The sequence below is a fragment of the Leguminivora glycinivorella genome, chromosome 5 (genome assembly GCF_023078275.1).
Source record: "Leguminivora glycinivorella isolate SPB_JAAS2020 chromosome 5, LegGlyc_1.1, whole genome shotgun sequence".
In the NCBI taxonomy this organism is placed as follows: domain Eukaryota; kingdom Metazoa; phylum Arthropoda; class Insecta; order Lepidoptera; family Tortricidae; genus Leguminivora; species Leguminivora glycinivorella.
The window spans coordinates 19,358,733-19,386,353 of NC_062975.1; the positions used below are offsets into that span (position 1 = coordinate 19,358,733).

Genomic DNA, 27,621 nt, shown 5'->3' on the forward strand with positions numbered 1-27,621 from the left:
TTGCAAGAAAAATAAATATTCAACCCTCTTGAAAACTTTTTACAGGTTATAGAAGCAAACAAAGTAACAAAGACGTATTTTCTCATAGGATTATGTCTTGAAAAAGTATCTCGTCGTAAATGCAATAGTGCCAAGGCAGGAAAATGTATGAAAACTAGCTCTTCTTTAGCAACATGTGGCTTTCCAGCCAGAAGGTTCCCTTAGTTTGATCTGCAATAAGGACGAATTTCTGTTGAAAATTCAGGATTGCAGATCAGATTATCAAATGAAAAGCCCTTTTAGTACCCTAATTGAATAGTGGGTGGGTGGGTTGAATTGTGGCGTAGGCGAGAGGCTGGCAACCTGTCACTGCAATGTCACAGTTTCGTTTTCTTTCAACCCCTTATTTGCCAAGAGTGGCACTGAAGCTTTAGTAGGCTAACACCATGCTGAGTCGGGACCATTTCGTGGCAATTATTATGTATGTACCTATATTTTTGTGTTGTGTAAATAATTTCTGTTTTCACTTGTCACGAATAAATGATTTCTATTCTATTCTATTATATTCTAGTTTCATGTGTTCTGCCTACCCCTTTATGGGATACAGGCGTGATTGTATGTATGTATGTAATTGAATAGTCTGTAAAATACTCAAATGCCAATGAATGAGAGTGTATTATTAGGAATCTTTCTGTATGGGAAGCTACAAAATAAAACGATGCTTACGTCATCTTCGGCTTCCAGACCGGCGAACTGGGTGAACAGCTGATGCAGCGGCTTGCGACACACGTTTGCCAGAACGTTGAGACGGCCTATGCAGAGGAAACTCATATTAGGCAAACTAGTAAATAAACAAGTACATTTTTACTTAACTATCATAGTAACATTAACTAGGATCATACATTTTGTCAGTAATCTAACGTAAAACGTTATTTCGCGCTTAATAGTACAGTTGAGTGGACTTGTTAGTTTATTGTGTTCCACGAAACAAGAGCTAAATTGATAACAATTTGATGAATTGATGATGATGATAGTGTTTTGAGTTCTTTGTAGTTTTTACTTTACTCCATTTTGAGTTTCAATGAGGCCTCTCTTTATTATATGAAGATAGACGAATGGCGCTAAAGAAACATTTATACAGTTTGTTCACTATACATACCAGCAGCTAACCATCGATGGAAATTGCAACAGTATGGACGATTTAATAACATTTTCCATTGTTTGTGCTGCCCTTGTAATAAGGCTTTATCATATTTATTGGTCACATAAATTCCCGATAAGTGAAGTAGGTAGCCGCGTAACAATGCAAGTGTGATAAAGAATATTTTTAAATACATGGTATAGCGGAGTTTCTGGAAAAGTAGTACAACGACGTTTCTGGGAAAATCCTTGTCAATGAGACGTCGTTAAGCAGGTAGATAATTTTGAGGCTGGTTTTAGTGTCACGCGGACCGTCAGCGCGGAGCGATCCGCACCGGACTATAGTATGAATTTTCTGAGATGCACTTTTCGCTTTTGCCCTAATCTGTTAAACAAAGGCCTTTGTTTCTATTATTCGCCGCGGTTACCTCCCGTTTCCACAGCACGTGCCAAAGTCTCAGTGTAGTTAAAAAGCAACTATCATGATAGCAATAAGGTTCAAATCCATAAAAAGCCCTTTCGGAGATAACACGTTTTGTCATCTTCAAAAAAAGTTACCTGCACACTGCAAACTGTTTAATAAATTTGAACCTTATTGCTATCATGATAGTTGCTTTTTAACTACACTGAGACTTTGGCACGTGCTGTGGAAACGGGAGCTAACCGCGGCGAATAATAGAAAAAAAAAAGGCCTTTGTTTAACAGATTAGGGCAAAACCGAAAAGTTCATCTCAGAAAATTCATACTTATAATATGTATGAAGTTTAGAGAGCGTTTTAGAGTGGCGCGGACGGGTCCGCGCGGACGACAACATCACGACGGTCCGCGTGACACTGAAACCAGCCTGAGACCTGTCATTTCATTAGATGTTGAGACATAGGTGTCTCACGAAACGAATCTTATTGATCAGATTGAGTTATACGCTCAAAAAACATGATAGAAAAAGAGTACGGAGTTTGGTTACAGTAAGTCCGCCAAATCGTGAAATTCTTAGGCAATCCTCTGAATCTGTATTTTAAGTATTGGTATAATCTAACTACCAACCGTCAGAGCAAATTTTACATAAAGGGCGAAACTTACGATACCATTACAGCATGTTCGGTGTTCAACTTGGTCGGTGATAATAGTCAGTTATGATTACCAACCGAAAAAGTATCAGTACTATCAGGGCAAGATTTTTTCGTGATTATGAAACGTTCCATTGATATAATAGGTCGCAGGGGCCAATTGAGTAACAATACTAAATTCAAGGTTCAGTTGCTTAATCGACATTGATATGTTTGTTTGTATGGGTATTTGTTTACTTGAACTTAATTTAAATATGCATAGAAGTAACTTAAAATTGAATTTTATAGACCCGGAAAACCTAAAAAAAGACAAGGCAATATCAATAGTTCTGGCTACACCTACACATAGTATTTACATAATTTTAAAGGAAATCGACCCAACCGGAGTCGAAAAACAGCTGACATAATATCAAGTTTTCTATGCAGTTTACTATTAACCTAAGTATGTCCCAAAGTATACAGCGGGAATCTTTACAAGTATTTTATTTTCATTATTCTCACCTCCGTGAGGCATGCCCATAATGATGGAATCCACGCCAAGTTTGGTGGACACGTCAATGACTTGTTTCATAGCGCTGTTATGTCGTCGCCCAAATCGAATGTTTAATTTGTATTATTTTTTGTATTATTTATCGTTTATGTCTTGTTTTGTATTTTGTAGTTTCACAGTGCCTTAGTGCTGTGTTACTTTTTGATTAAATAAATAAATAAATAGCAGGGATTAGGATCTAGATCCTTCGAAACCAAGCCCTTCTCAGCAGTCCACTTTAATTTCACTCACCTCTGTGAGGCATGCCCATGATGATGGACTCCACGCCAAGTTTGGTGGACACGTCGATGACTTGCTTCATAGCAGGGATTAGGATCTAGATCCTTCAAAACCAAGCCCTTCTCTGCAGTCCACTTTAATTTCACTCACCTCTGTGAGGCATGCCCATGATGATGGACTCCACGCCAAGTTTGGTGGACACGTCAATGACTTGCTTCATAGCAGGGATTAGGATCTATATCCTTCGAAACCAAGCCCTTCTCTGCAGTCCACTTTAAGTTCACTCACCTCTGTGAGGCATGCCCATGATGATGGACTCCACGCCAAGTTTGGTGGACATGTCGATGACCTGCTTCATAGCAGGTATCAGGATCTCGCAGCCCTCGAGACCGAAACGCTTCTCCGAAGACCACTTCTTCGCGAGGAAGTTTTCGAATCTGAAAACAGATTACATGTTGAAAATGAGCTATGAAAATCTATCACGGATAGGATAGGTTAGCTTAGACACCGTCTCGGTGAACATTTCGTAACAGAGAGTATAAACCGTACAACAGACTGTATAGCTATCGACCGCTCCCCTATTTTGGCTGAACATGACTTGCGTACTGATTGGAGCAAATGACATTAAACATTTTATTTTTGTCGTTTTACATTTTGGTGATATCCGGAGATTCCACACTTTGCTGGAACCATTAAGTTTCAGGATCTATAGAATTAATGCAATCGATTAAAGGAACCGAATCTTTTTTATTTATAACAGGTCTTCCTGAGATTTCTGCGGCGTCGGCTCGACACAATTTTGGATCAAGAGCCGTCATAGTCTTTGGTGTCAAAAACCAAGTTACGGGTCGATCCGTCACAGCAGTAAGTAAGTTATAAGAAAGTAATTTACCCGGAGGAATTGTAAGTTGTACGCGGATAAGTCTCAGTTGCACTGTTCTAGAGAGTTTATGAACATGTCTTTCTGGTCGTTGCTTTTTTGGTCACATCAGAAAATTCCATTCTATGAGCTGTTGTATAGGACCCTAGTTGGTACACATGCTACATGGTTATAAACTGTTAGTATAAGAGTGCGGCTGCGCCCGCATGCAAATTAGTCGAATAGATGCACCTACGCGAGACGCACGTATTTCATTTCTCTGCCCCGCCCCGCACCCCTCACTAACAGTGGCGACGGGCTGTACCTTTAATTATTACGCGTGCAAAAATAAATAGTGATCATGGCTAAAGTGTCGATAGGAGCGTTAACCATGTTTAACCATGAAGTGCAAGATTGGTTAGTGTTCAAAGAACGTCTGGAACAATGGTTCGTAGCCAACGATATAGACGCCACGGTGGACAAGGCCAAGTGTAAGCGTCGAGCTATATTGTTGAGCAGCCTTACCGAGGGTTCATATAAGCTGCTGAGGGACTTAGCATTACCCAAGGTCGTGGGAACCCTAGAGTATGATGAACTGGTGAAACTTTTGGATGGTCACTTAAAATCGGCAAAGTGCGGGTTTGCGGAGCGCAACAGGTTCTACTCGTCGACTCAAAAATCTACAGAAAGTATGGCAGAATGGGCAGCACGCATTCGTGGACTAGCAGTCGACTGCGGGTTTTCTGCCACAACTTTAGACGAAACGCTTCGAGATCGCTTTGTACTCGGTATGACCCCGGGGCATGAGCGAGATAAGCTCTTCACCATGGATATGGAGAAGTTGACCATTACTAAAGCACTGGAAGTAGCGGAGAGGATCCAGTGTGCTCGGCAGGGCGCTGCACAGGCGTTACCGGCGGCATCGAGCACGCTGCCATGTCCCGACGTGCCAGTGTATAAAATGGCGCCGGTTCCACGTGGCGCGAGGCCTGGCGGCGCAGGAGGGAGCTTCGGTAGCGGTAGCATGAACCAAAAACCACAGGTGGTTTGTGCGGCTTGCGGTTATGAAGGACATGAAGTGGCTACGTGCAAGTTTTCTCGGTATAAGTGCGGTAAATGCGGCTTAAAGGGTCACCTACGGCGCGTGTGTCCCGGCAGAAAAGTGTATCGTCAAAATTATATCGGTGGTGAACACGGTGATGTGGATGCTGATGCTGGCGATGATGGTAAGCTTGTAGTGTATCATATTCGTTCATCACGTGGCGAACCGATGATGGTGACTGTCCAGGTTGCGGAATATAACTTATCTTTTGAGCTGGACACAGGTTCGGCGGTTACAATTATGCCAGACAAAATGTATGATTCATATTTTAGTAACATACCGCTATGTCCGAATCGCACGGTTTTAATCACATATAATGAAAGTAATATTCCGATTTTAGGTACCCTCAACCTGCCTTTCACTTATGACGGTGAAACGATCACATTACAGGTATTTGTAGTGCAAGGCAAAGGCCCTTCATTGCTAGGTAGGAATTTTATATCAAAATTCAATTTGCAGATGGTAAAAGTAAAAAAATGCGAAGTAGAAAATTTTATTGAAAAGGCCGAACACATGTACCCAAAACTATTTACAGGTGGACTGGGTTGCTGTAAAGATGTTTACGTCGATTTGCGTTTAAAGCCAGAGGCCAAACCGGTATTTTTAAATCACGACCAGTACCGTTCGCTTTAAGGCCAAAGGTCGAAAATGAGATAGATAGGCTAGTAGGACTAGGAATTTTAGTACCAGTGACATTTTCAGACTATGCTAGCCCCGTCGTGCCCGTTTTAAAACACAATGGTAGCATACGCTTATGCGCCGATTATTCGGTCAGTTTAAATAAGCAGTTAGTGATAGAAAAGTACCCGCTGCCGCGCATCGAAGAGCTATTCGCAAAGTTACATGGCGGTCAGCAATTCTCTAAGCTTGATTTATCACAGGCCTACAACCAGTTAATGTTGAGTGAATCTTCGCAATTGTTAACAACAATAAATACAGTTAAAGGTTTGTTTAAATTTACAAGGCTCGTCTTTGGTTTAGCGTCGGCGGCGTCTATATTCCAACGGACTTTGGATACGATATTGTCAGGGTTAGAGGGTGTTCTAATTTTTCAAGACGATATTCTAGTCACAGGGCGCGATCGGTCGGAACACTTGTCAAGGCTAAATAAAGTGTTTGAAAGACTGGAAGCATCGGGCTTAGTATTGCAAAAAGATAAATGCATGTTGTTTCAAGACTCGGTGTCATACTTGGGATTTAAAATTGATCGCCATGGTCTTCACAAATGTCAAGACAAAATAAAAGCAATAAGTGATGCAAAAGTTCCAACCAATGTCACCGAACTTAAGTCTTTTTAGGAATGGTAAATTATTACCGTAATTTTGTAAAAAATGCATCGACTATTTTAAGCCCATTACATAACCTGTTGAAAAAAATGTTCCGTGGCAATGGAGGAAAGAGCATGACATAGCTGTATCTACCATCAAAGGCGAATTAATTTCCGAAAAAACGTTAGCACACTTTGATCCCAATGCTAAGTTAATTCTGACTGCAGACGCGTCACCTTGGGGCCTTGGGGCTATTCTGTCCCTAGTCGGGGCCGATGGAGTCGAGAGGCCGGTATCATACGCGTCTAGGTCGCTTACTTCGGCCGAGAAGAGCTACAGTCAGATCCAAAAGGAAGCAACTGCTTTAATATATGCGGTACGGAAATATCACCATTATTTGTACGGCCGTTCAGTTCCTTTCGTGCTTAGAACTGATCACAAACCGTTGTTGTCAATATTTAGTTCAGACAAAGGGATACCGGAGGTAACGGCAAATAGGTTACAGCGGTATGCTATATACCTAATGTCATATAACTTCGTCATTGAGTATGTTAGCAGTGCACGCAACGCAGCTGACTACCTGAGTCGCTCGGTCACTGATAAGGGAACAGCTGACGCCGCCGCCGAGCCGGCCGCAGTTATCGACAGAGCTACTTATATTAACTTTGTTTACGAGGACGAGCAGTTAATAACTATTAGCGAATTGGGTAAACATACCTCAGCAGATAGCGTGCTTTCAACTGTACGGACATATGTATTGCAAGGGTGGCCTAGCCAAGTTAGTGATTATTTAAAACCATTTTTCTCTGTCAGGAACGAGTTATCAGTAGAAAAATCATGCGTAACTAGAGGGCATAAGGTAGTGATTCCTACTAATTGTCGTAATAAAATCCTAACTGAACTGCATATTGGGCACTTAGGGTCTAATAAAATGAGAGTGGAGGCGCGGAGTCGGTTTTGGTGGCCAGGCATGTCTGCAGACATAGATAACTTTGTTGCGTCCTGCGATATATGTACTTCCTTACGACCTTCGCCCCCGCGCGCCCCTCTCACGCCTTGGCCGTTTCCGCCACATGCATTCCATCGAGTACATTTAGATTTTTTAGGGCCGTTAAACAATAAAATGTATTTAATTGCAATCGATGCATATTCGAAATGGCCTGAATGCTTCGATGTTTCAAACGGATATGGATCTAAAATAGTAATAGAAAAGGTATGTGAGTTAATGTCAAGGTTTGGCTTATTTCATACTATATGTACTGACAACGGAACTTCTTTTGTCTCAGCTGAATTTAAGGACTTTTGTTTGCGAAATGGAATCACTCATTTAACTTCCCCTACTTATAAACCAAGTAGCAACGGTCAGGTTGAGGCATATTGTAAAATAGTAAAAAAAGCGTTAAAATCATTCATTTTGTCTGGGATTAATCCAAAATCATTCAATTGCAAAATGTACGAATTCCTGATGCGATACAGAAACTCAGTGCATAGCACGACAGGTAAGTCACCAGCAGAGATCGTTTTTGGCCACAAGTTGAGAAGTAGATTAGATACACTAGCCATGCATCGCCCAGCAACAGCTGACGCAGCACTCGAATGCGTTGTAAAAGAAAACCAGTTTTCGCAGTGTAAACATTACGGCGGCAAGCGAGTTGTTGACTTTAAACTGAACGATATAGTTTTAGTTAAAATGTACAGTGCACAAAAAAACTATTGGGTGAAGGGAACAATAATTGAACAATTAGGTAAAAGTTTGTACACTGTCAAGTTAAGTGGTTCTCAAAACATTATTAAAAGACACGCTAACCAACTTCTGAAATTAAATGGGGAGGAAGGATATCAAGGATATCGTAATGACTCGGCGACTCAACCAAGTTCCTCTAACGTGGAGCCTATCGTATCAGAGATGCCTACAATTATTTTGCCACTAGTACATCGAAACGACATGACTCCAACACAGCGCGCTGATACGCACATTACAGTAGTACCTACTGAGGCGGAGCCGGAACCGATTCCTACCACTGATGCGACTCCATGTGAAGAAAGCCATGAAGTGGCTGGACAGCACGCAGAGCAGCAACCCGGAATCAGCTCACTCGAATCTCCACACTCTGAGCAAACTGTGGCATGCCAGGCAGAGCCTACGTCAGAGTCGGCCGGAGAACTCGCCGAGCGGTTTGAGTCACCTGACTCTTCTCCAACTGCTGAGCCGCCTCCCCCGAGGAGAAATCGAAACATAGTTAATTACAAACAATATTTTTAGGCTAAGGGTGGAGGGATGTTAGTATAAGAGTGCGGCTGCGCCCGCATGCAAATTAGTCGAATAGATGCACCTACGCGAGACGCACGTATTTCATTTCTCTGCCCCGCCCCGCACCCCTCACTAACAGTAACTTACCCGGCGGATCGTGTGAGACGGGCGAGGATGAGTCTCTTCTGGTCGTTGCTCATTTTGGTGACATCCGGGGGTTCCATCCGTTGCCGGATCCAGTTGCATTGCTCCAAGGAGTTGATGAACATGAACTCGATGCCGATGTTATTGCAGTACGCTTGCTCGAGGCGGTACAGGATTTCCCTGGAGAAACAGTATATCGTCACTACTTTTAAAAAATCTCGTATCTCACGCTGTTCCTCAAAGTTAAAACGCAGTAAGTCTATATGCATTCCATACATACTTTACTACAATTTTCTTTTCATTGACAGACGAAGATACAAGTTTTTTAAAAGTAGTGACGATATATTATTCATACTTATCATCTTTTTAAGTTACTCATGGATCTTATTAGGTCGTATGGCGGTGGTGGGCAAACTTGCCAAAATTTTAAGGAATTTTAAAGGGCCAGATTTACACCAAAATTGCGAAATGGATTTATGGTGCAAATCTGGCCATAACACTATTTTGGAGGACCTGTGGCAGGCCGGATACACTTCTTTCGCAAGCCGGACATGGCCCGCGGGCCGTACTTTGCCCAGCACTGGTATAGGGTAACTTAAAAGCGTAAACTAGTAAGGTGATTATCCACAATCATTTCTGTTTAAAAACATTTATTAGGGTTGCGTTTTTCAGCATCGGGCAGACTTATTGATTTCAATTATATTTCAAACATTGTTAAATATTACGAACGTGACGTTATAAAATAAATGATTATCTATGAATTATCTGCACTGACGTTATATACACATTCCTTTTGCATTTCGAAGTGTTTACAGCGCTGTATGAATAGGATCAGTAAATCGCATAAAATCAGTTATCCAGCCGGTTAGAATTGCTGAATGGAGCTGTTTGATCTGCAATACACCCTCTTAAACCAACGCAAATTACATACAATAATAAATGTCCAATTGTAGATCGTATGTGTCTGCTACAAGGTTTTACAGCTTGAGAAAACATACGATGCATTTATGACCTTACTCGGCGGTCAAACGAATTGGAAGTCATTCTTCATAATCCGTCATCATTTCATCAACGTAAGTATTCGCTGAATGATATTTGTGGTAATTTGCTTTGATTTCAAGGACAGCTAATTTAGAAAGCCAGGGTTTTCATACTATACAGGTATGGCTATGAAAAATATAAGGACAGTGTAATACAGGCCAGGCAGGCAAGCACTTTTGTAAGTGACGATAGGGACGGCCAGATGTTTTATCATTTATCGCGCGACCATACTTGCAGGGCAGATAACGTTACCAGTATTTGAAAAATGTATACCAACATACTTAAGTGTGCATAACGCAGAGGTATGTAGATAACTATTTTAATGTATACGTAGGTTCTGTACAGGTTTTACAGCTAATGGGGCAAAACTAGTTTGCATTTACTCATTTTAACAATAATTTCACAATACCTGAGAGGAAGTGCCTTCTCCTTCTCTCCAATAAAAGTGGTGGAGGGCAGTTTGAACACCCTGTCCATGTCGGCTTCATCTAAAACACAAGTGCTCATAAGAGAAGGAACATCTGTTTCGCTGCCAGACACTCATAAACATGAACACTGGGCTTACTTTACCCCAGATTATAACGCGAAAAAGACAAGTCTGTTAGAAGTGAGCGAAGTAGCCAATAAGAAGTTTGACTTGTATTCGATTTTTAAGTGTATTCAAATGTATGATGTGTCTGTGTGCCAAAGTACATATCCTTATGGTTTTTTTTCATGAATGTCCTTATGTTAAGGTGAGAAGGGGCAAAAAGGACGATAATGTAAATTCTACCAAAAACATCGGAAACCCTTCTTTTAAAAAAGGCAATTGTCTTTTTTACCCCATCTGATTTGACTTAAGTATATTCTACCAAGAATTAATGCATGACATATACTAGGTATCTAAACGAGTCGAAGAAAAAAACAGTTTTACACCTTTTGAAACTGACCAACAGTTCTGATAATCGATTGGTGTAAAAATATTACTTGTATACTGACATCTAGTTTAAAAAAGTATAAAACTATTCTTTATTTGACTTTCTAACGTCTACATACAAAAGAAAGCAGAGCAAGACAAGCAAATAGTGAAATATAAATCTCATATCCCTTTACTAGCGTGCCGTAATGATAATGACACATCACAATATGGTATAACACCTGTGTTCGCATAACCCAGTGCTTCTTGCATGGGTGATACCTCTTATATAATGAATGAGGTACAAATACGTATACGGAATTATTTATGACAACGTCATTAAAAAAACTGACTTTTAAAGTGGAAATTCAACAAGTCATTAAGAAATTTAGATATTTTATTCGAATTAAGAGCGCTATGACAAAAAAAGGCGATATATTGTAAAATGCACAATATTTATCGACAAAATTGTACACTTTACTCATACTAAAAGACAGTGAAAGTACTTGTTTCAGTTAGAACATCTTATTAACTGTCGGTTAAATAAAAAACATATGAAAAAAAAAGCTTTTTCAATTAGTAATGATTGTTTTTCTGATGCTCGTTTAGGAAAAACCGAGTGAAGCACATAATTCGGAGCTCTTATTATGTACAATTTGATAAGATCACTCTCATAAATGAGGTAAATTTAAGTTCCAAATATCTTGTACTTAAGGCCCATTAAACAATATTTATCATTTAATCCTTTGAAATTGAGAAATTGAAAGTAAAACGAACTCAATTTTGTCTTGAAAATACATCGAAACAAGTGATCATTTCTCCGAAAATCTACATGTTATCGAAGTTATTTTAGTATATAAATAATCTGCACAATGTGCTTAAACTGCTGTTATCCATTTGTCGTTATAATATTTTATCATGATTTTTTGCCAATTTTTTGAAAACTAGCCTTCCTGTCGCTATTTTACCGGCGACGGACGCCTGCGATTTCAGTGCCGCGCCGGAGCTCGAGGAGGTAAGACGTATGTCGCTTTGGTCTCCGAGTTTTCATCGCAAACGTCGAGAATATTTATTGTTGTGTGGGTCGGACGCCTTGTTTCTACACGGGCTATCCTCGCATTGTGTGTGTGTAAACAGCGACCAACGAATTTGATCCTAGATCCGTAAATATTTGCTTTTGTAATACTTTGTTATGTTTAAATGTTAAAGTATTACAACGTTGTGATGATAAAAATGTGAAAATTACAATACGGTCAAGATGATAAGACACATCAAGATGGTACTCGGGATCTGATGATGGAGCCAGAAGGTGGTCACCAGTACCAGTGAACCATGTAAGTAAACGACTTCGTGTTTAGGCTCGTTGGGTTCGTCTCAACAAGACCTTTGACAAGAGGTGGTACTCAGGGTCTGATGATGGAGCCAGATGGTGGTCACCAGTACCAATGAACCATATAACTAAACCCAGAGATGGGGAAATCGTAATCGATTCCGGATTACACGATTACTTGATTTTACTTTGTAATCTGACACTACTGGGTGTCAGATTACTTGTAATGTAATCAAGTGAAACGGTAAATTACCATTACATGTAAAGGAATCACTAATCATCTATACAATCATTACTATTACCAATAATTCGGAATCATAGTCGATTCAAAATAACTGAAATTATTGACTTGATTACTTTCAGATTACGAATATGTAGTACCTCAGATTGCTGACTGTCACTTTGACACAAAAGTCGTCATGGGTGTCGTAAAATAGGTTTTAGGGGGTGCTGATTCCAAAATGAATGACCAATTTGGAATCTGACATTGCTGACTGTCACTTTGACACAAAAGTCGTCATGGGTGTCGTAAAATAGGTTTTAGGGGGTGCTGATTCCAAAATTAATGACCAATGTTCAATCTGACATTGCTGACTGTCACTCTGACACAAAAGTCGTCATGGGTGTCGTAAAATAGGTTTTAGGGGGTGCTGATTCCAAAATTAATGACCAATGTTCAATCTGACATTGCTGACTGTCACTCTGACACAAAAGTCGTCATGGGTGTCGTAAAATAGGTTTTAGGGGTGCTGATTCCAAAATTAATGACCAATGTTCAATCTGACATTGCTGACTGTCACTTTGACACAAAAGTCGTCATGGGTGTCGTAAAATAGGTTTTAGGGGTGCTGATTCCAAAATTAGTGACCAATTTGGAATCTGACATTGCTGACTGTCACTTTGACACAAAAGTCGTCATGGGTGTCGTCAAATAGGTATCCGGAGGTGTTTGAAAACTAATGACCAATTTGGAATCTGACACTGTTGCCTGTCACTTTGACACAAAAGTGATCATGGGTGTCATCAAATAGGTTTTCATGGGTACTGATCTCAATATTAATGATCAATTTGGAATCTGACATTGCTGACTGTCACTTTGACATAAAAGTCGTTATGGGTGTCGTCAAATAGGTTTCCTTTCCAGGGGTACTGTGCAATGTCAGGTTCCAAATCGGTCATTACTTTTTAAATCATTTCATTAATTTTGGAATCAGTGCCCCCTAAAAACTATTTGACTACACCCATGATTCCTTTTGTGTCAAAATTACAATTGGCACTGTGAGATTCCAAAATAGTCGTTAATTTTGGAATCAGCACCCCCGGAAACCTTTTTGAAGACACCCATGACGACTTTTGTGTCAAAGTGACAGTCAGCAATGTCAAGATTCCAAATCGGTCATTAATTTTCAAATCAGCACCTCCGGAAACCTATTTGACGACACCCATGACGACTTTTGTGTCAAAGTGACAGTCAGCAATGTTAGATTCCACATTAGTCATTATTTTTGGAATCAGCACCCCTAAAACCTATTTTACGACACCCATGATGACTTTTGTGTCAAAGTGGCATTCAGCAATGTTAGATTCCACATTGGTCATTAATTTTGGAATCAGCACCCCCTAAAACCAATTTTACGATACCCATGACGACTTTTGTGTCAAAGTGACAGTCAGCAATGTCAGATTCCACATTGTTCATTAATTTTGGAATCAGCACCCCCGCAAACCTATTTGACGACACCCATGACGACTTTTGTGTCAAAGTGACAGTCAGCAATGTCAGATTCCACATTGGCCATTAGTTTTGGAATAAGCACCCCCTAAAACCTATTTTACGACACCCATGACGACTTTTGTGTCAAAGTGACAGTCAGCAATGTCAGATTCCAAATCGGTCATTAATTTTTAAATCAGCACACCCGAAAACCTATACTCGTGGTATATGCACTTGAAATGTGAAAGTGAAAATGCTAGAATGACATGTAAACCACGAAGTTGTATAGTCATATTGTTCATTGGTATTGGTGACCACCATCTGGCTCCATCATCAGACCCTGAGCACCACCTTGAAGTAATTAGAATTGTATTTGTCTTATTTTATCATCATATTAATATAATTATACTTTACTCTAATACTTATCATATAACAAAAGCAAATATTTGGGATGGGATCTACTTTTATAATTATTACTTTAAATTTTTAAATAAATTTTAACATAATTGATATTATTTCGCGCTATATTCTCGTATTTTCGTACAAAATAATGTTTATTAGAAACCAAAAGTTTATATCGAGATAGTAGATTGTGGTTGTTATCAAAATTCCATAGAAAGGATCAAGATTGTTTTGTCCATTATTGTAGTGCGAGCGAGTGATAAGACGTGCTAGAAAGGGTCGGCATATTGGGCTCGCGCGGCGGGTAAAATACCTAATTTCGCCCGACGCCGAAATGTTATAACGCTCTTAATAAAAAGTATGAAACGTATACATATTTGTAATCAAAGCGACCCAATTGAGTGTTGGATTTATGGATACAATTTCGTACAATGGAATCACAACGATGATGAACTCCAATGCACATTAAATTTCATATTTGTTTTCAATAGAAAGCAAGGTTAGTGTAAGTATATAAGATAATAAGAAGTAAGTAAATAAACGTAAGTATACGAACATATTAATATGTAATTATATTTTTTATAATAGTGTCCCCTCTCAAAATACAAATTACCTACAAAGTGTTTTTTTTAATAATTTCATTCATTGATAGATAAACATGTAAGTCGCTGGAACTATACTAAATAAAATAAACATAATTATTTTTCTGTAGAACCAATTTTGAATTGACGGTAAAAGTGCCATTATTTGGGTAAGTAGAATAATCTGTTGAAAAAGTACAATGCTTGAAATATAACATTTACGAGTAGAAAAGGTTAAACCGATCATGTATAGATATATCTGAGCATCTCGCTGGCTCAGATGACTACAATTTAACAGTGAATGAAGTGATAAATTTAGCCAGAGTAATAGTTGAATCGCGGCCAATTTTTACAAATCTTACATAACGAGTGCAAAAGAGTGAAAGATTACGCTTTGTTTATTTGGTCTGGGTCCAAAACGACCCCACGTGACCTTTTTACGCATTACTGTCTTATCTGTGTTTTTTTTGTTTACGTTGTATTAAAATACCTACACTATATTGTAATTACAATAAGTATTTTCCTTTTCAAATGTATTATGGACCAGTATCATCCATATAAACAGATGTAGATTTTTGTATTGAATATAAAGTATTTACCAATGTTCTATGTTTTATGTAGGTAACGGAAAGGAATAAAATTATACAAAAAATAAATGTGCTTTATAAACTAAAATGATGAATATAACTGAAAATTAACGGATTACCAACATGCGTCTGATTACATTAATGATGGCATTTCGCATGCCTTTATTAGATTTCTCACTTTTTTAGAGATATCATTACAACAAATGCTGTGAAGTAACGTTACATTCAACATGCACCAAAATATAATAGGTATGTATTTACAATAGATATACCTAAGAGCTAGCCCCGAAAACGGCCAACGATTTATTAAGCAACGTAACCTGTCAATACATATTTTCCTTTCTTACTAACTATTTATATGTACTGGCGTCTAACGGCTGATGGCAGAAAACTATCTAATCAGTGACAGACAGTTTATTTTAATACACCCCAAAAATACATGGAAAATTATGTCATATTAAAAAAAATGCTTTCAAAGCAAAATCGGTAATAATTCCGCCTAATGTCGGGTTAGTTTTCTGAATGATACAGGTAGGCACATATTATTGACAAGATAAAAGTACAAATGCTCGACAGTGTAACTACCAGTAGATGCCTCTTTCCATCTTCAAGTCATTGTTTATAAATGTGATAGGAGTGACATCTATTGGGCATTAGCATGCCTTTGCCGTAGTAGTCCAGTAGCACCTTTGTTACGTTGCTTTAAAAATTGTGAACAATTTTCTGGAGCCAACTCTTCGTCTAAGCATACGCACTAGTATACGTGCGTGACATGACACAACGTGCGAGCCGAGGACCAGTGCTGCTACGGTTATGGAGACCGAAAATAAATTACGAACAGAAAAAGAAATCATAACAAAAAGCTAATGCAATCAAATTTAACTTTGCACCGCAGTTGATTCGCTTCTGTTCATAAGTTATTACTGGGGAACGGACGGGAGATCTTATGTCAAATCTGGGTTGGTAGTTCACCTTTCATATGTATGTTGGGATCAAAAATCAAGGGTTTAAAAGTCAGCAGTGACGTATAAAGTCAAAATTGCAAAAATGATTCTCATTTTTGACATTTTAGAGGAACCACTATAAACAAAGTGGCGTCCCAAATAAAATATAGATATAAACATTATAAGAAATCTAATGAAGAGAATTACAGCGATAACAAACAATTAAACACAACATGAATAAAAAAAAATTATATTCAGGCAGTTTTCAGTCAAACTATAAGAAGAGTGAACGTTAGTCAATTCATAGGTAAATCAAGTTTATTTGAAAGATAAACACATGTGACAAAATTGACACTAGACGTCTCCGACCGACCCCCATCCAGCCATTACTCCATGCTACCACATTCAGGGATATATTAAAATTTTAAAATCTCTATTTTTGATATTGTTATAATACCTCACTGCTAGACCAGCGAGTCTTGACAAAGTAACAACGCTAATCACCAAAAATTTGGTACATTAAAAGGCCGGTATGGTGCACGCATAGAATTTTATTACTGTACAGGCAACATGGAATATATAAACATACCGGAACACATCTTTGTTTCTAAGGTATTTCTAAGATATGGGTATTTGGCGCTTTGGCTGTCAAAATATAGTCAATGCTGACAATAAATACCGGCCGTTGGTACTACTGTACGAGAGGGGTAGAAAATCTTGATTCTCAGTTTACTTTATCAGAACAATAACAAATAGAGATTTCAAAAGGAGAATCGGTCAGGGTTCATGGGCTTTTTCTAAGAGGCCGAAAGCCTGATATCTCATAGATCCTAATACTTTTGGGTCAGTTGAGCTCAGAATCATTAGCAGATTCACAGTAATGATCAAAAAATTGAAAAAAAAAATGGAAGGATATGTTTGGTTCCTCTAAACATAATGTGTGTTTTTAATGGCGACGGAGTGCTGTCGATTCTGAGTTGAATGAGATCAAAAACACCAGGATTTGTGAGAATCAGGTTCTGTAGCAAAGAATACAATCATTGACGCTCAGTGGCGAGCGACACGTCACGGTCTGTCGCACCAGTACCGAGCGATAGAGAGAGCTAATTGTACGCTACGGGACGTCAAAGATTTTACTCTATACTTGCTGCAATACCAAGTGGCGACTGATGTTATAGTACAATCCCTCTCTATCTCACTGGGCATGAAAGAGACAGGAATATGACTTCAGTCGCCTGTTAGTATTGCGGCGAATATAGGCTAGAGGCCGGTTCGAGATATTTTCTGAAAGCCCTCTTACCGAACCGGTAACTGTTGTGTATGACCTCCCTCGGGTTTTTACCGCCCAGGTCGGCGTTCGATATTTCCAACGGGTCGAGATTCGCTATATGATGTCCTCGGATCTGTCGTTTTGGTCGGGTTTTAGTATGCGAAAGTACAACTGCTTGTGCGTTAGAAAGTAAATTTAAATAAGAAGAAAAAGCTTAAAGAAATGGACCGTATATAGATATACTGTAGCGCCGAAATTAGTCAGTTTAACATCGTGTACATTTAAGAAATACCTCGAAATAAAAAAAAACTAATATTAAGATTGTGACGTGATCACTGATCAGAAATAATTTGTGACCGACAATATTGGCAATGTAACAAACAGAAATTGTTCTCTAGAAGTAATATTATGAGTATAAGTAGGACACAAAGTACCTATTGAAGACATATTTAAGTATTATAATAATATATGCTCAAGTAAAATTATAATCTTACTTGTTTCTATGTCTTATCATTATCAATTCGATCACGTCTACAATACAAATCAACATAAAAAGTAAAGAACCTGTCAAGAAATGCAAAACTGACTCACAAAACATCATTAAAATAAATAAATAATGTTATTAAACAATCAAACAATAATTATCAAGTGTTAATTGACCAAGCGTCTACGTCAAATTAGTTGACAGTAACGATAACGTGCACGTAAACATTGGTTTTTATCACGGTTAATGAGGACTTTACCTTACATGTCTAGTAAATATATTTATTTGAACACACTCATATGTTGCGGGTTAGTTACAGAGACAATAAGTAGGTATATGCTGGAGGCTTTGGTCACTTTTTCTTTGTATATGACATTTATTTAATGTTTAAGTAGGTATATGTTTCTTACGAATGTTTCCTAACGCAAAGGGACACAGATATTTTTAGGAATATGAACGAATCTTATACTAAGGTATATTCTACTTAGAACCGATTTAGACAGACTTCAATACAATTGAAACTTGTATGGGAACAGTTAGTATGCAGTGCACAATTGCACATACTAGTATATATTGCAGTCCGTCCGTATCGACTATTAAAATCACTTCCAAATGTCCAGTGAAACCGATGATGGACTAAAAATCATGAAATTCCAGACATTTCCGCAGTTATTAAGTACTATACTTATGACTGTTAAATGACATTATTGGTAGGTACTCATTTATATTACTAAGCAAAACGGCAACAAAAATGTGATAGCCCATAAGAAAAGGGACCTTATGATGGATGACGCTTACGCCATACCTATACGTACAACGTAAGTGTCGAAAGCCATCAGGGTTTTCGATATGGAGCCACACATATTTTACTTAATAATATATCAAGTATTAGGTACCGGTACTAGTTCTAGTAAAGGAATATGACTGCGTGCGTGAGGTTAGTAGCTAAAATACGTAAAAACCTAAACTTAATAGTTCTTTATTAGTTAAAGCCTCAGCCGTGGATTAGTAATAGTTTGACCGAATATTTCAAAGCTAGTCTCATACGTAAAAAATATTCAAAATAACGCTTTCCACGCCTGTATCCCGTAAAGGGGTAGGCAGAGCACATGAAACCACTAAAGCTTCAGGGCCACTCTTGGCAAATAACGCCTGTATCCCGTAAAGGGGTAGGCAGAGCACATGAAACCACTAAAGCTTTTCGTCAATATAAATAATTTGTTAAAGCTAGTGATGACTATTCAGTCTAATAACCAAGCACCGCATATAAAAATATAGTGTGTAATAAAATAAGTAATAATAGTTGACGATACGTAGATATCGATTTGCATAAAAAGCATAGGAAAATTAAGCAGATTTTAGAACTAACTACTAATATATATTATTTATTGGATTCCCTTGAAATAAATCATATACCTACATTTTCTAATAACATTATTAACTATAATTTTCGTGCCGTAAGTTATACTTAATAGCCCTTAAGTGTTAGGCATTTATTATGTTCCCAAAGTTGTGTCTGTTTTTCTAAACATGGTGTTTCAACGGACAGTTAATGTGAAAAATGATATGAATTGTTTTCGAAAACCTCTATGACATACAGTCATATTAGAGTATGATAGACCTCCGAACTCCTAATGACCTATTGATAACCAGCAGACATAAGTCCGCATAAATTCACTGTCATAAATCGTATTATTATAATTCACAAAAATAAGAAAACGAAAGGCCGATAAAACACCGAAAATACAGTTAACAATGTATTAGAACCGTAAACCCTCACTACGCTTAGTGTTGAAAAATTCAAGTGCCGAAGCGAGACCCTACACCATATTAAATCGGATCGTTTATTGAAAGTTAGAGAGATGTATCGACCAAAAGTGCAGTAGCTTATAATACGTAGGTATAATACTTGGCTAGTCTGTGGCCAAGAGTAAGCCCATTTATAATATAAAAAAATACTGTTTAACTCAAAAATAGTATTAAATGAATATTCTGATAAATATATAGACATAAATATTTTCTTTTTAAAGTTCACGCCCCTCACATCTCAAGTAATGTTACTAACGCACGCACACAAATATAAAATAGTACTTTTGTCGTATTTCATCAGTCGAACAACCAATTACGAAAATCGTATGCAACTTAATCGTATAAACGTGGCTTACGATGACTTAAATACAGACATGTGGTAGTCTGGGAGATAACGGAAACTTTAAAATATATTTTTAAAAAAATACTTATGTAGCATTGTAATAATATCAAAAATATGTAACCCTTTGACTGTTGTAAACGGAAAACTCCGCAGTTGAACGTCGATTCGAACTTTGTTAGTCAACTGCTTCGATCAAAGAGTTAGGCCTCATGGGAGCTAGATGCAGCAATATTAATACATATATACGCTTTATATGCAATAGCTTTCCGCCACCGATAGAAAAGAACCCATAACCAATAAAAGTTACGTTCCATACTCGACCGCAATTAGCTAAATTCAACTGTAAATGATTTATTTTGGTAACAATCAAATTGCAGTATTTCAGTCAAAAAGATGTTACAAACATAAACTCACTGCATACATATTTAGTTTGTTTTATATTATTGCAACATTTTTTTTACTCTTGATAAAACTGAAGTCGAGCGCAGAATAACACCTTAAAAGTAAAATTCAAATTCCAAACACAAGCAAGAGCACACTTCCCCGAATATAAATAATCCTTAATGATATTTAAAAAAAAACTTCAATTTGAAGTGAATGGAATCGGAGAAATATAGTAAAGGAACGTTACTCCAGTCTCCACACACTTCAAATGTAGTATTTTATATCATTCAGCTCTGGTTTCCTATGATAGCGATGACGTCATATAGTGACCGTCTGCAAACTTCATACCTACTGGTACAAAGAAAGACGGCAGCTATAAGACGACCCTTATTCTAGGAAACCCTAGCTTTAGGACTGAGATTGCCGCGAAGCGTACCGCAACGAGCGTTCAAAATTCGAATAATACTTTTTACATTTACATTGACGAAAGGCCGACATCTCCCTAACCGACAATCACGATAGAATATATCATACCAAATCGCACGTGTTGCCTAACCACCGCCTCGCTGGCGAAGCCCCGTAGGCCTCCGTGCCACTCCGTGCTCTCTACGGGGTCCCCCGTGGATATGCCCAGAGGGTCTAGATGCGCCACTAGGTGACCTCGAGACTGGCCGGAGAGAAAAGTTTTAATCCCAAGATAAAAATGTTTAGTGCCCTGATTAAAGCGGCTTAAGGACATTCAACACTTTGGTGCACCTTATTACGACTTTAGGTTGAGGTACATCAATAACTGACTTTTTTGGTCAACAGGCGATTTAGCACAACTTGCGCTTTCGCTCGCGAGTCCATATTAGAAGTCCATACGCAAGCTGTGCTAGACCTTCTAGGTTGATAACCATTTACTAACATTTGCATGTATAAACGCAAATAATAAAATAATTTTATAATATTCTTGTACATATAGTAAAAATCACAAGCTAGTTTATTTCAGCAATACGTGTAGTAACGACTTTCAGCTGCATACACCGTCTATCTAAAATTACCTAAGCGCATCGTGGCTGACCTCCAAAATCATTCATATTTTGTACTAAAATAGATTACACCTATCCTATTCTTGACCTACACTAAACAAACTAAAATAACATAAAATTATAAAATAACTAAAATTCCTTCATTTACATATCATCACATCAAGTATAAAACTATTTGAGACTAGCAATCGTTTAACGGTAGAAACGTTAGTCGAAAAGAAAAATCTTTAGTTTAAAAATGAAATGTTAATTACTTAGTTGAATGAAGAAAACGAGTACTTTAATGACCACTCTACGTAACGAATGAAATTACTTCTGCCATGAAATTTGGTTGATTTCGGTAGACCGTTTAGTTAGGCAAGAACGTTAAAGAATCATACGAACTTTGTCACCATTATTATAATCGAATTAACACTCTTATTTTAAAATGATACACTAAATTAACATGCAAATACCATTGCTACAAATCGTAGTACAGCTACAAATAAATTATAGCAAGTAATAGTTGCACACAGAAAAGTTCTACACACTGTACGCCTTTGGTTTGGTTTGGTTTCAAGTTATAACTTGAAAACATACCATAGATATGTTACTCATACTTCAATACTTTAATGTTCATGTCAAATTAAATTACTCTTCTCATATTTTTAAAATGAGAGTGTAATTTGTGTGTTGTGGCAACAAGTTTGTATGACTGAATGTCTACCGAGATCGCACGCTACATCCACGAAAAGGCAGCAACCACTCGGTAAAATTTTGATGAATTTTGAATTTAGCACACCAATGGTAACATACAAAAATGCCAATGAAATCCACTAACCGGCTCAGACTTTCATAAACATCGACACACTAAGCAGTTTCCATATCCAAATGCTAAAATAACAGCTCCAGAAGCATTCCATGAAAGAGTATAGTACAAACACGAGTTGTCCCGTACAAACGTGAATTATCTGCAAATTGGCTGGTGTAAGACGATCTTTACCTTGATCGCCTGCTTAAAACGCCGAAAAAAAATCGCAAAACATGAAATTTGTACCGGACAGCCCATTGAAAACTCCATTGGAATATTAATACTAGTTTGATACTAAAACGATTGATCAGTCGGAAAAGTTGCAATCGAACTGTTAGTTCAGTGTCTGGTATGAAAACAAGGTTTTAACTATCGTACTCGTATCATATAAGCTTTCAAACACTACTCAAAACGAAATGCAAATCGCTAACTAGTTATTTCGAAAGTCGGAGTCCATTGGTAGAACCGAGTAGTCGCTTCCATCTGTATGAAATTATCAAGTAAACATCGCTCTTTGCACTCATTTAAGCATCACTCTGCGTTAAAAGTATCTACGCGAAATGCTCTAAATTATTCACTTTAAGATCTCCGCGTAAAGGACCACATCGGCGTTTAAAAACGGTGTTGAGCTTTCTTTCGTAGATAATTCTGTTGCTGTGCCTAAAATATGAATCGAATCGACAACGATGTTGACCTTGAAAATCATACAGACAAAGGCATGATATCGTCGCCGACTGCAGATCCGTCAGCTTCACTGCAGTCGATATCGGAATCACACCTTAAAGCCCTTGACTTGACAGCATAGAATCAATACATCAGTACTTCTTCCTGATAACCACGAACGCGAGGTAAACACTCCGCTTTATCATGAAGTAATACTGCGCACCACACTAAACAATTCGTAAACCTTAAGTAGATAAGGTCTAAAAATTAAGAGTCTCCACACATCTACCGACGCGAAAAACGAATAGAAAAAAGCGAAAAATCGCTGTTCGGCTCGGCTCGCATCGGCCGATGCTTCCCGTGATCATCATCAACGTATTTTCCGCTATCGACTATTGCAGACTTCGCGTCGATACTCGCGGGGACACCCTCAGTGTCGATTCCTGTACAAGTCGGCAGGCGTCGGATGTGACAGTTCGTACCGAAGTTGAAATATTTCCGCATGATGAGCTCGGACTGCTCGGAGCGCGGCCCGCGCATGCCGAGCGCGGGCAGGTTGGCCGTGGTGATCCCGAGCGGGTCCACGTCTGCTGCCAGGTGACCGCGCGCCTGCTCATGCCCAGGACCAATTTTTAGAGATATGTGTCGGTTCCATGGAAATGGTCCTACTTTGTCGCTTTTCGCCGCAAATGAGAACGGACACTCCCGAACATGACTGTACATAAGACAGGCGCCGAGGGTGGCCCGCGTTAGAACGACCGAGGCCGCGGCAAGAGTAACATGAGTCACGATTTTATAGCATGTTCCATTTATTCACGACGCAAGTTCTAGTGATAATCTATCTATAAATAAGTGTTACTTTCCAGATATATGAATAGATTCTTTAATTTGCAGGTGTAGTTCAAATATACACTCAATGAAGTCGTGTCGTGACGCATGTTACTTTTACGTGGATTCACCCTAAGGACGAAAGAACAAAGTGAAATTCGTCAAAGGCGCAAATTTCCGAGTTGATAATTTCACCGACAAAGCAGCGATTACTTTTGAACTTAAAATAAAATATTCCTAAGCTCGTGGACAGATTATCCCCTATGATGGTATTGGCCACATTGACCTTACAGGTCAATTTCGTCCTTGTTATAAGCGACAAAGTAGGACTTTTGAACTTTTTGGCTAAATTCGACACATACTTTGATTCACAATTTTCAAATGCTTCAGGCAAAATACGACGCGACTGATCTTCACGAGACTAACTTAAAAAACGTACTCCTTGTATCTTCATCTTAAAATAGGCACAATAAATTTATGAGTTTTATGACATCGGATTGAGGAAACCCTATCTTAACTATATGCCTATCTCGTTTTTCGTTCAGAATAATCCACTGAAATTCACATTATTCAATACCTAATTACCTAACTACCTGAAAATTGAGATATTAAGTAGATAATGTAAAAAAAAATTAAGCGGTGGTTACACTGACCAAAGAATGAAGATTTTATTTTGCTGTTTAGCATATATTTTATCTATTTGAGTATTAGAAACTCTTAATAAATATAGTCTTAATAATCTTACTTAATACTCCCTATCTATGTCGAAGCACGAAAAACCAATTTTACCTAAAATATCCCATAAGTAGATCCATTTATATCAAATTCTACATTATTTCCTAGCAATCTGAGGCGCATGTATTTTAAGAAACTACGGTTTAAAGAAATATGAATACAGGTGCGTAATGCATTGCATATGACAACCATATTAGTCTTATGATCGCATCACAGTCAAGAAATACAAAAACTTGGGAATCAGTCGTTTATGAATTAGAGGCGTTTTTGGGGAATTTATAGTAGTCGTAATTTGACATAGGTAAGTAAGTACTTTAAAAAGTTATTTGACCATAAATTCATTCAGACAGTTTAACATAGAAGTGTGTCAAACTTTGACATAGTCTAGAACCTCATTTGAATAAGAATAAGAAAACATTTATTGACACACAAATAAAAATTGAACATTTACACAAATATATTAAATAAATATAAATATTATAGGACAAAAATATGATCCCACGGTAAAAGATGGCTTGTGTTGCGGGTACTAAGATATAACAAAATTTCCATGTCCATTTATTATCTGTGCTCATCACACAAATAAATGCCTTACCCGAACCCGGGACCGCGGATAAAAAAAAAAAAAAAATAAGATAAACAATTTGATTTGTTTTCAGTCCGATTGAATTTATTTTAAAATATTTATAGTCTGAAATTCAGTGATATTTTCCGAACCTCCTGCCTTGCCTGGTAATCACGAATAAATAAATTCATTTAGTTTTTGTATTTCTTTGACTATTGGCATAGGTATCCAAATCCTATGAAACCAGTGTTGTTTTAGGGAGATTCTAAAATTACATGCATTCGTGTCATACCTAATGTAAATTTACAATGATCATACACCGCCCTATACCTATTCCTATGATTTATTACTTGAAAACTAGTAACTTATTTTTACTGTGAGTGTGTATCAGTATTGTCACATTTAATAGGAAACTAGCTAAGGTAACCATGGGTCTAAAGGTCTAAACAAAAGGTGCAAAAAATATAGAGGTAAACACTTATTCTAATTACTAATAAATAGGTTTGTATATGGAACATATTTCACCTGGTAACTCCTGATGATGGCCTGTACAGCCAGATGGTCGTCGATGATCTTTTCATTGATTGGAGATCCTGTTGGAAAGAAATACGGATTTAAGACTTTCACAACCAAGAACCCGCCTGGTGGGTACTCGTGAACTTTGCTCAGATACCGGAGCACTCACTGGGCGGGTTCTCGTCATACAAGCGGGCGGTTATTATTTACGACCGGATTTTGACGTAGTGCGCCATTTTTTGTCTGGTAATGTCACATCACCAGTCGTCTCATAGATTTAGTTCTTTCCATATCCTGTTGACGAGTTATGATAAGATTTATTGCAGTTACCCTTGGAATTTATTTGCTTTTATAATTACGTTGTTTATTACAGCAATATCACGCTATACAGCATAATAATTATGTCCAATAGGACTTGTGTTTGAGTCATAATATTTTATAAGCGGTACTAATATTTAAATACAAAGGATCCATAACTCAGTAAAGAGTGAGATTTGTTTCTTTAAGACGTTGGCCGAATGCGCCCGGCTTTTGAACCGTGTTCAATGAGATGCAAAATTGCATGGAGAAATTATGAATTAATTCATTGATAAATTCACCATGCACTTTTGCTGCTCACTGTACATCTTCGCTCGACTCTTGAAGTAAGAGGGCGACCAAGGCGCCCTACTTTCGACCGCGTAAGACTGGCTTCGCCTGACTCTTTAAGCATGAGCGGTTTTGACCACGTATGTCTTTCGGACTCTTACTTGGTGGGCCTAAATAATAGGCGAGACGACAAAAAAAACTAATTAGTCCGTCATTTAGATTTTCAAAGAATTTTAGACACGTATTTTTTCTTTTTTCTCGTAAACGAAAAATGACGACGGTACATTGCGTTGAAGTTTCGCATGACGTCACGCCTTAGGTATCAATTTTTACTTAAACGTGACGTCACAAGCCCCCACTATGGAACTTTGATGCTCTATATCTTTGTATTTTTTCATTAATTAGAAAAAGCGAAAAATATGTGTTCGGTATTTTTGGACGATCTAACTGATGACGGACTAAACAGAATGTCATTTTTTTATGTAGTCGTCATACCTATTCTAATTTACCATTTTGTCATAAAACTTACCAGCAGATATAGAAGGCATGCCACCAGACGCAGGCACTAGAGCACTGAGGGGCATCTCGTTTTTGTTGTAGGGCGCCAGGTTCGGCGGGGAAGTGTAGGCAGCACCCGGAGCCGCGCCCGCGGTCGCGTTGCGGAAGAACGCGTCCCAGGACTGTTAACAATATTGATAGAGCATTATGTAGAACTTTCCCGCAATTACATATACCCCTCTGACGTATTGGCAATTGGCACACAGGCCGGGAAAAGTCGCGTCGCGTGGTAATATGATCGCGCAGCATATGCTCAATGTAGACAGACCTCCGACATTGCCGATCAAATATATGAAAGAGGCACGTTCCTAGCACACAGTCTGATCTCGTGTAGGTGAACGCGTACTATGCTTGTATGAGTGAAATATGACAGGTCGATTCCAGTTTTTGACAGGTGGTAACTGTGAGATAACCGAGAGGGGGTGGGCGGCACTTTCAGCGAGGAGCGGGAGTGGCCATACTGTACTATAGTACTCTTTATTATACTGTGGTATTGGTGAGATAGAAAGGGATAAACGAACTTTATCGGCTTGATAACTTTAGTAAACGTTTATGAATAAGGGGGATATTCTCTGGGCGAAATAAATGATGTTTTTTACAAGTAGCTCAACGCATGTCGGGGACAGATAAGACATGGTCAATTGGTCATAAGTACCTCTATAACGTTTTCACCGCCATCAAAGTTGCTAAAAACTGCATACGAAGTTCGCTTAGCCAATGCAATAGGGACTCCCGCGATCGCCTGTCGATGAAGCACGGCATATTCCTTTGCAGTCTTAAAAGGTTACCTAAATAAATTGGAGAGTAGTCCAGTCCGTGACATTCAGGACTTATCACAAACGACAAATTTTAACAAGCTCTAACTTCTTATTTACGGTCAAAACTCAATAGTATTGATTGTTTTTATATTGGTTGTTTTTGTATGTTACTAGAACATCTTAATAGTCAGACATCTGAGTCATACTTAACTTGTTGTCATTGTAT

At 38.2% G+C, this 27,621-nt stretch overlaps 2 protein-coding genes across 7 annotated transcripts in view; one reads left to right on the top strand and one right to left on the bottom strand.

Annotated features, from left to right (window-relative positions):
- The window catches only part of LOC125226688 (2-oxoglutarate dehydrogenase, mitochondrial), a 57,793-nt gene that overhangs the window by 13,572 nt on the left and 16,600 nt on the right, over positions 1-27,621 (bottom strand). For 3 of the 6 annotated variants that reach the window (XM_048130749.1, XM_048130748.1, XM_048130752.1), the window contains exons 4-10: positions 26,609-26,759; positions 25,501-25,568; positions 20,898-21,030; positions 10,030-10,108; positions 8,583-8,759; positions 3,244-3,392; positions 706-791 (exon numbers count right to left, since the gene is read on the bottom strand). In XM_048130749.1, coding sequence (XP_047986706.1) covers positions 706-791; positions 3,244-3,392; positions 8,583-8,759; positions 10,030-10,108; positions 20,898-21,030; positions 25,501-25,568; positions 26,609-26,759 — 843 coding nt within the window. Of the gene's footprint in view, positions 1-705; positions 792-3,243; positions 3,393-8,582; positions 8,760-10,029; positions 10,109-17,373; positions 17,477-20,897; positions 21,031-23,329; positions 23,457-25,500; positions 25,569-26,608; positions 26,760-27,621 lie in introns of all 6 variants that reach the window. The other 3 variants (XM_048130751.1, XM_048130753.1, XM_048130750.1) reach the window with 2 other exon arrangements.
- LOC125226691 lies at positions 4,026-8,527 on the top strand. Its single transcript, XM_048130755.1, has 2 exons — positions 4,026-5,040; positions 7,803-8,527. Exons 1-2 carry the CDS (start codon positions 4,176-4,178, stop codon positions 7,814-7,816), a joined length of 879 nt encoding a protein of 292 aa, XP_047986712.1. The 5' UTR covers positions 4,026-4,175; the 3' UTR covers positions 7,817-8,527.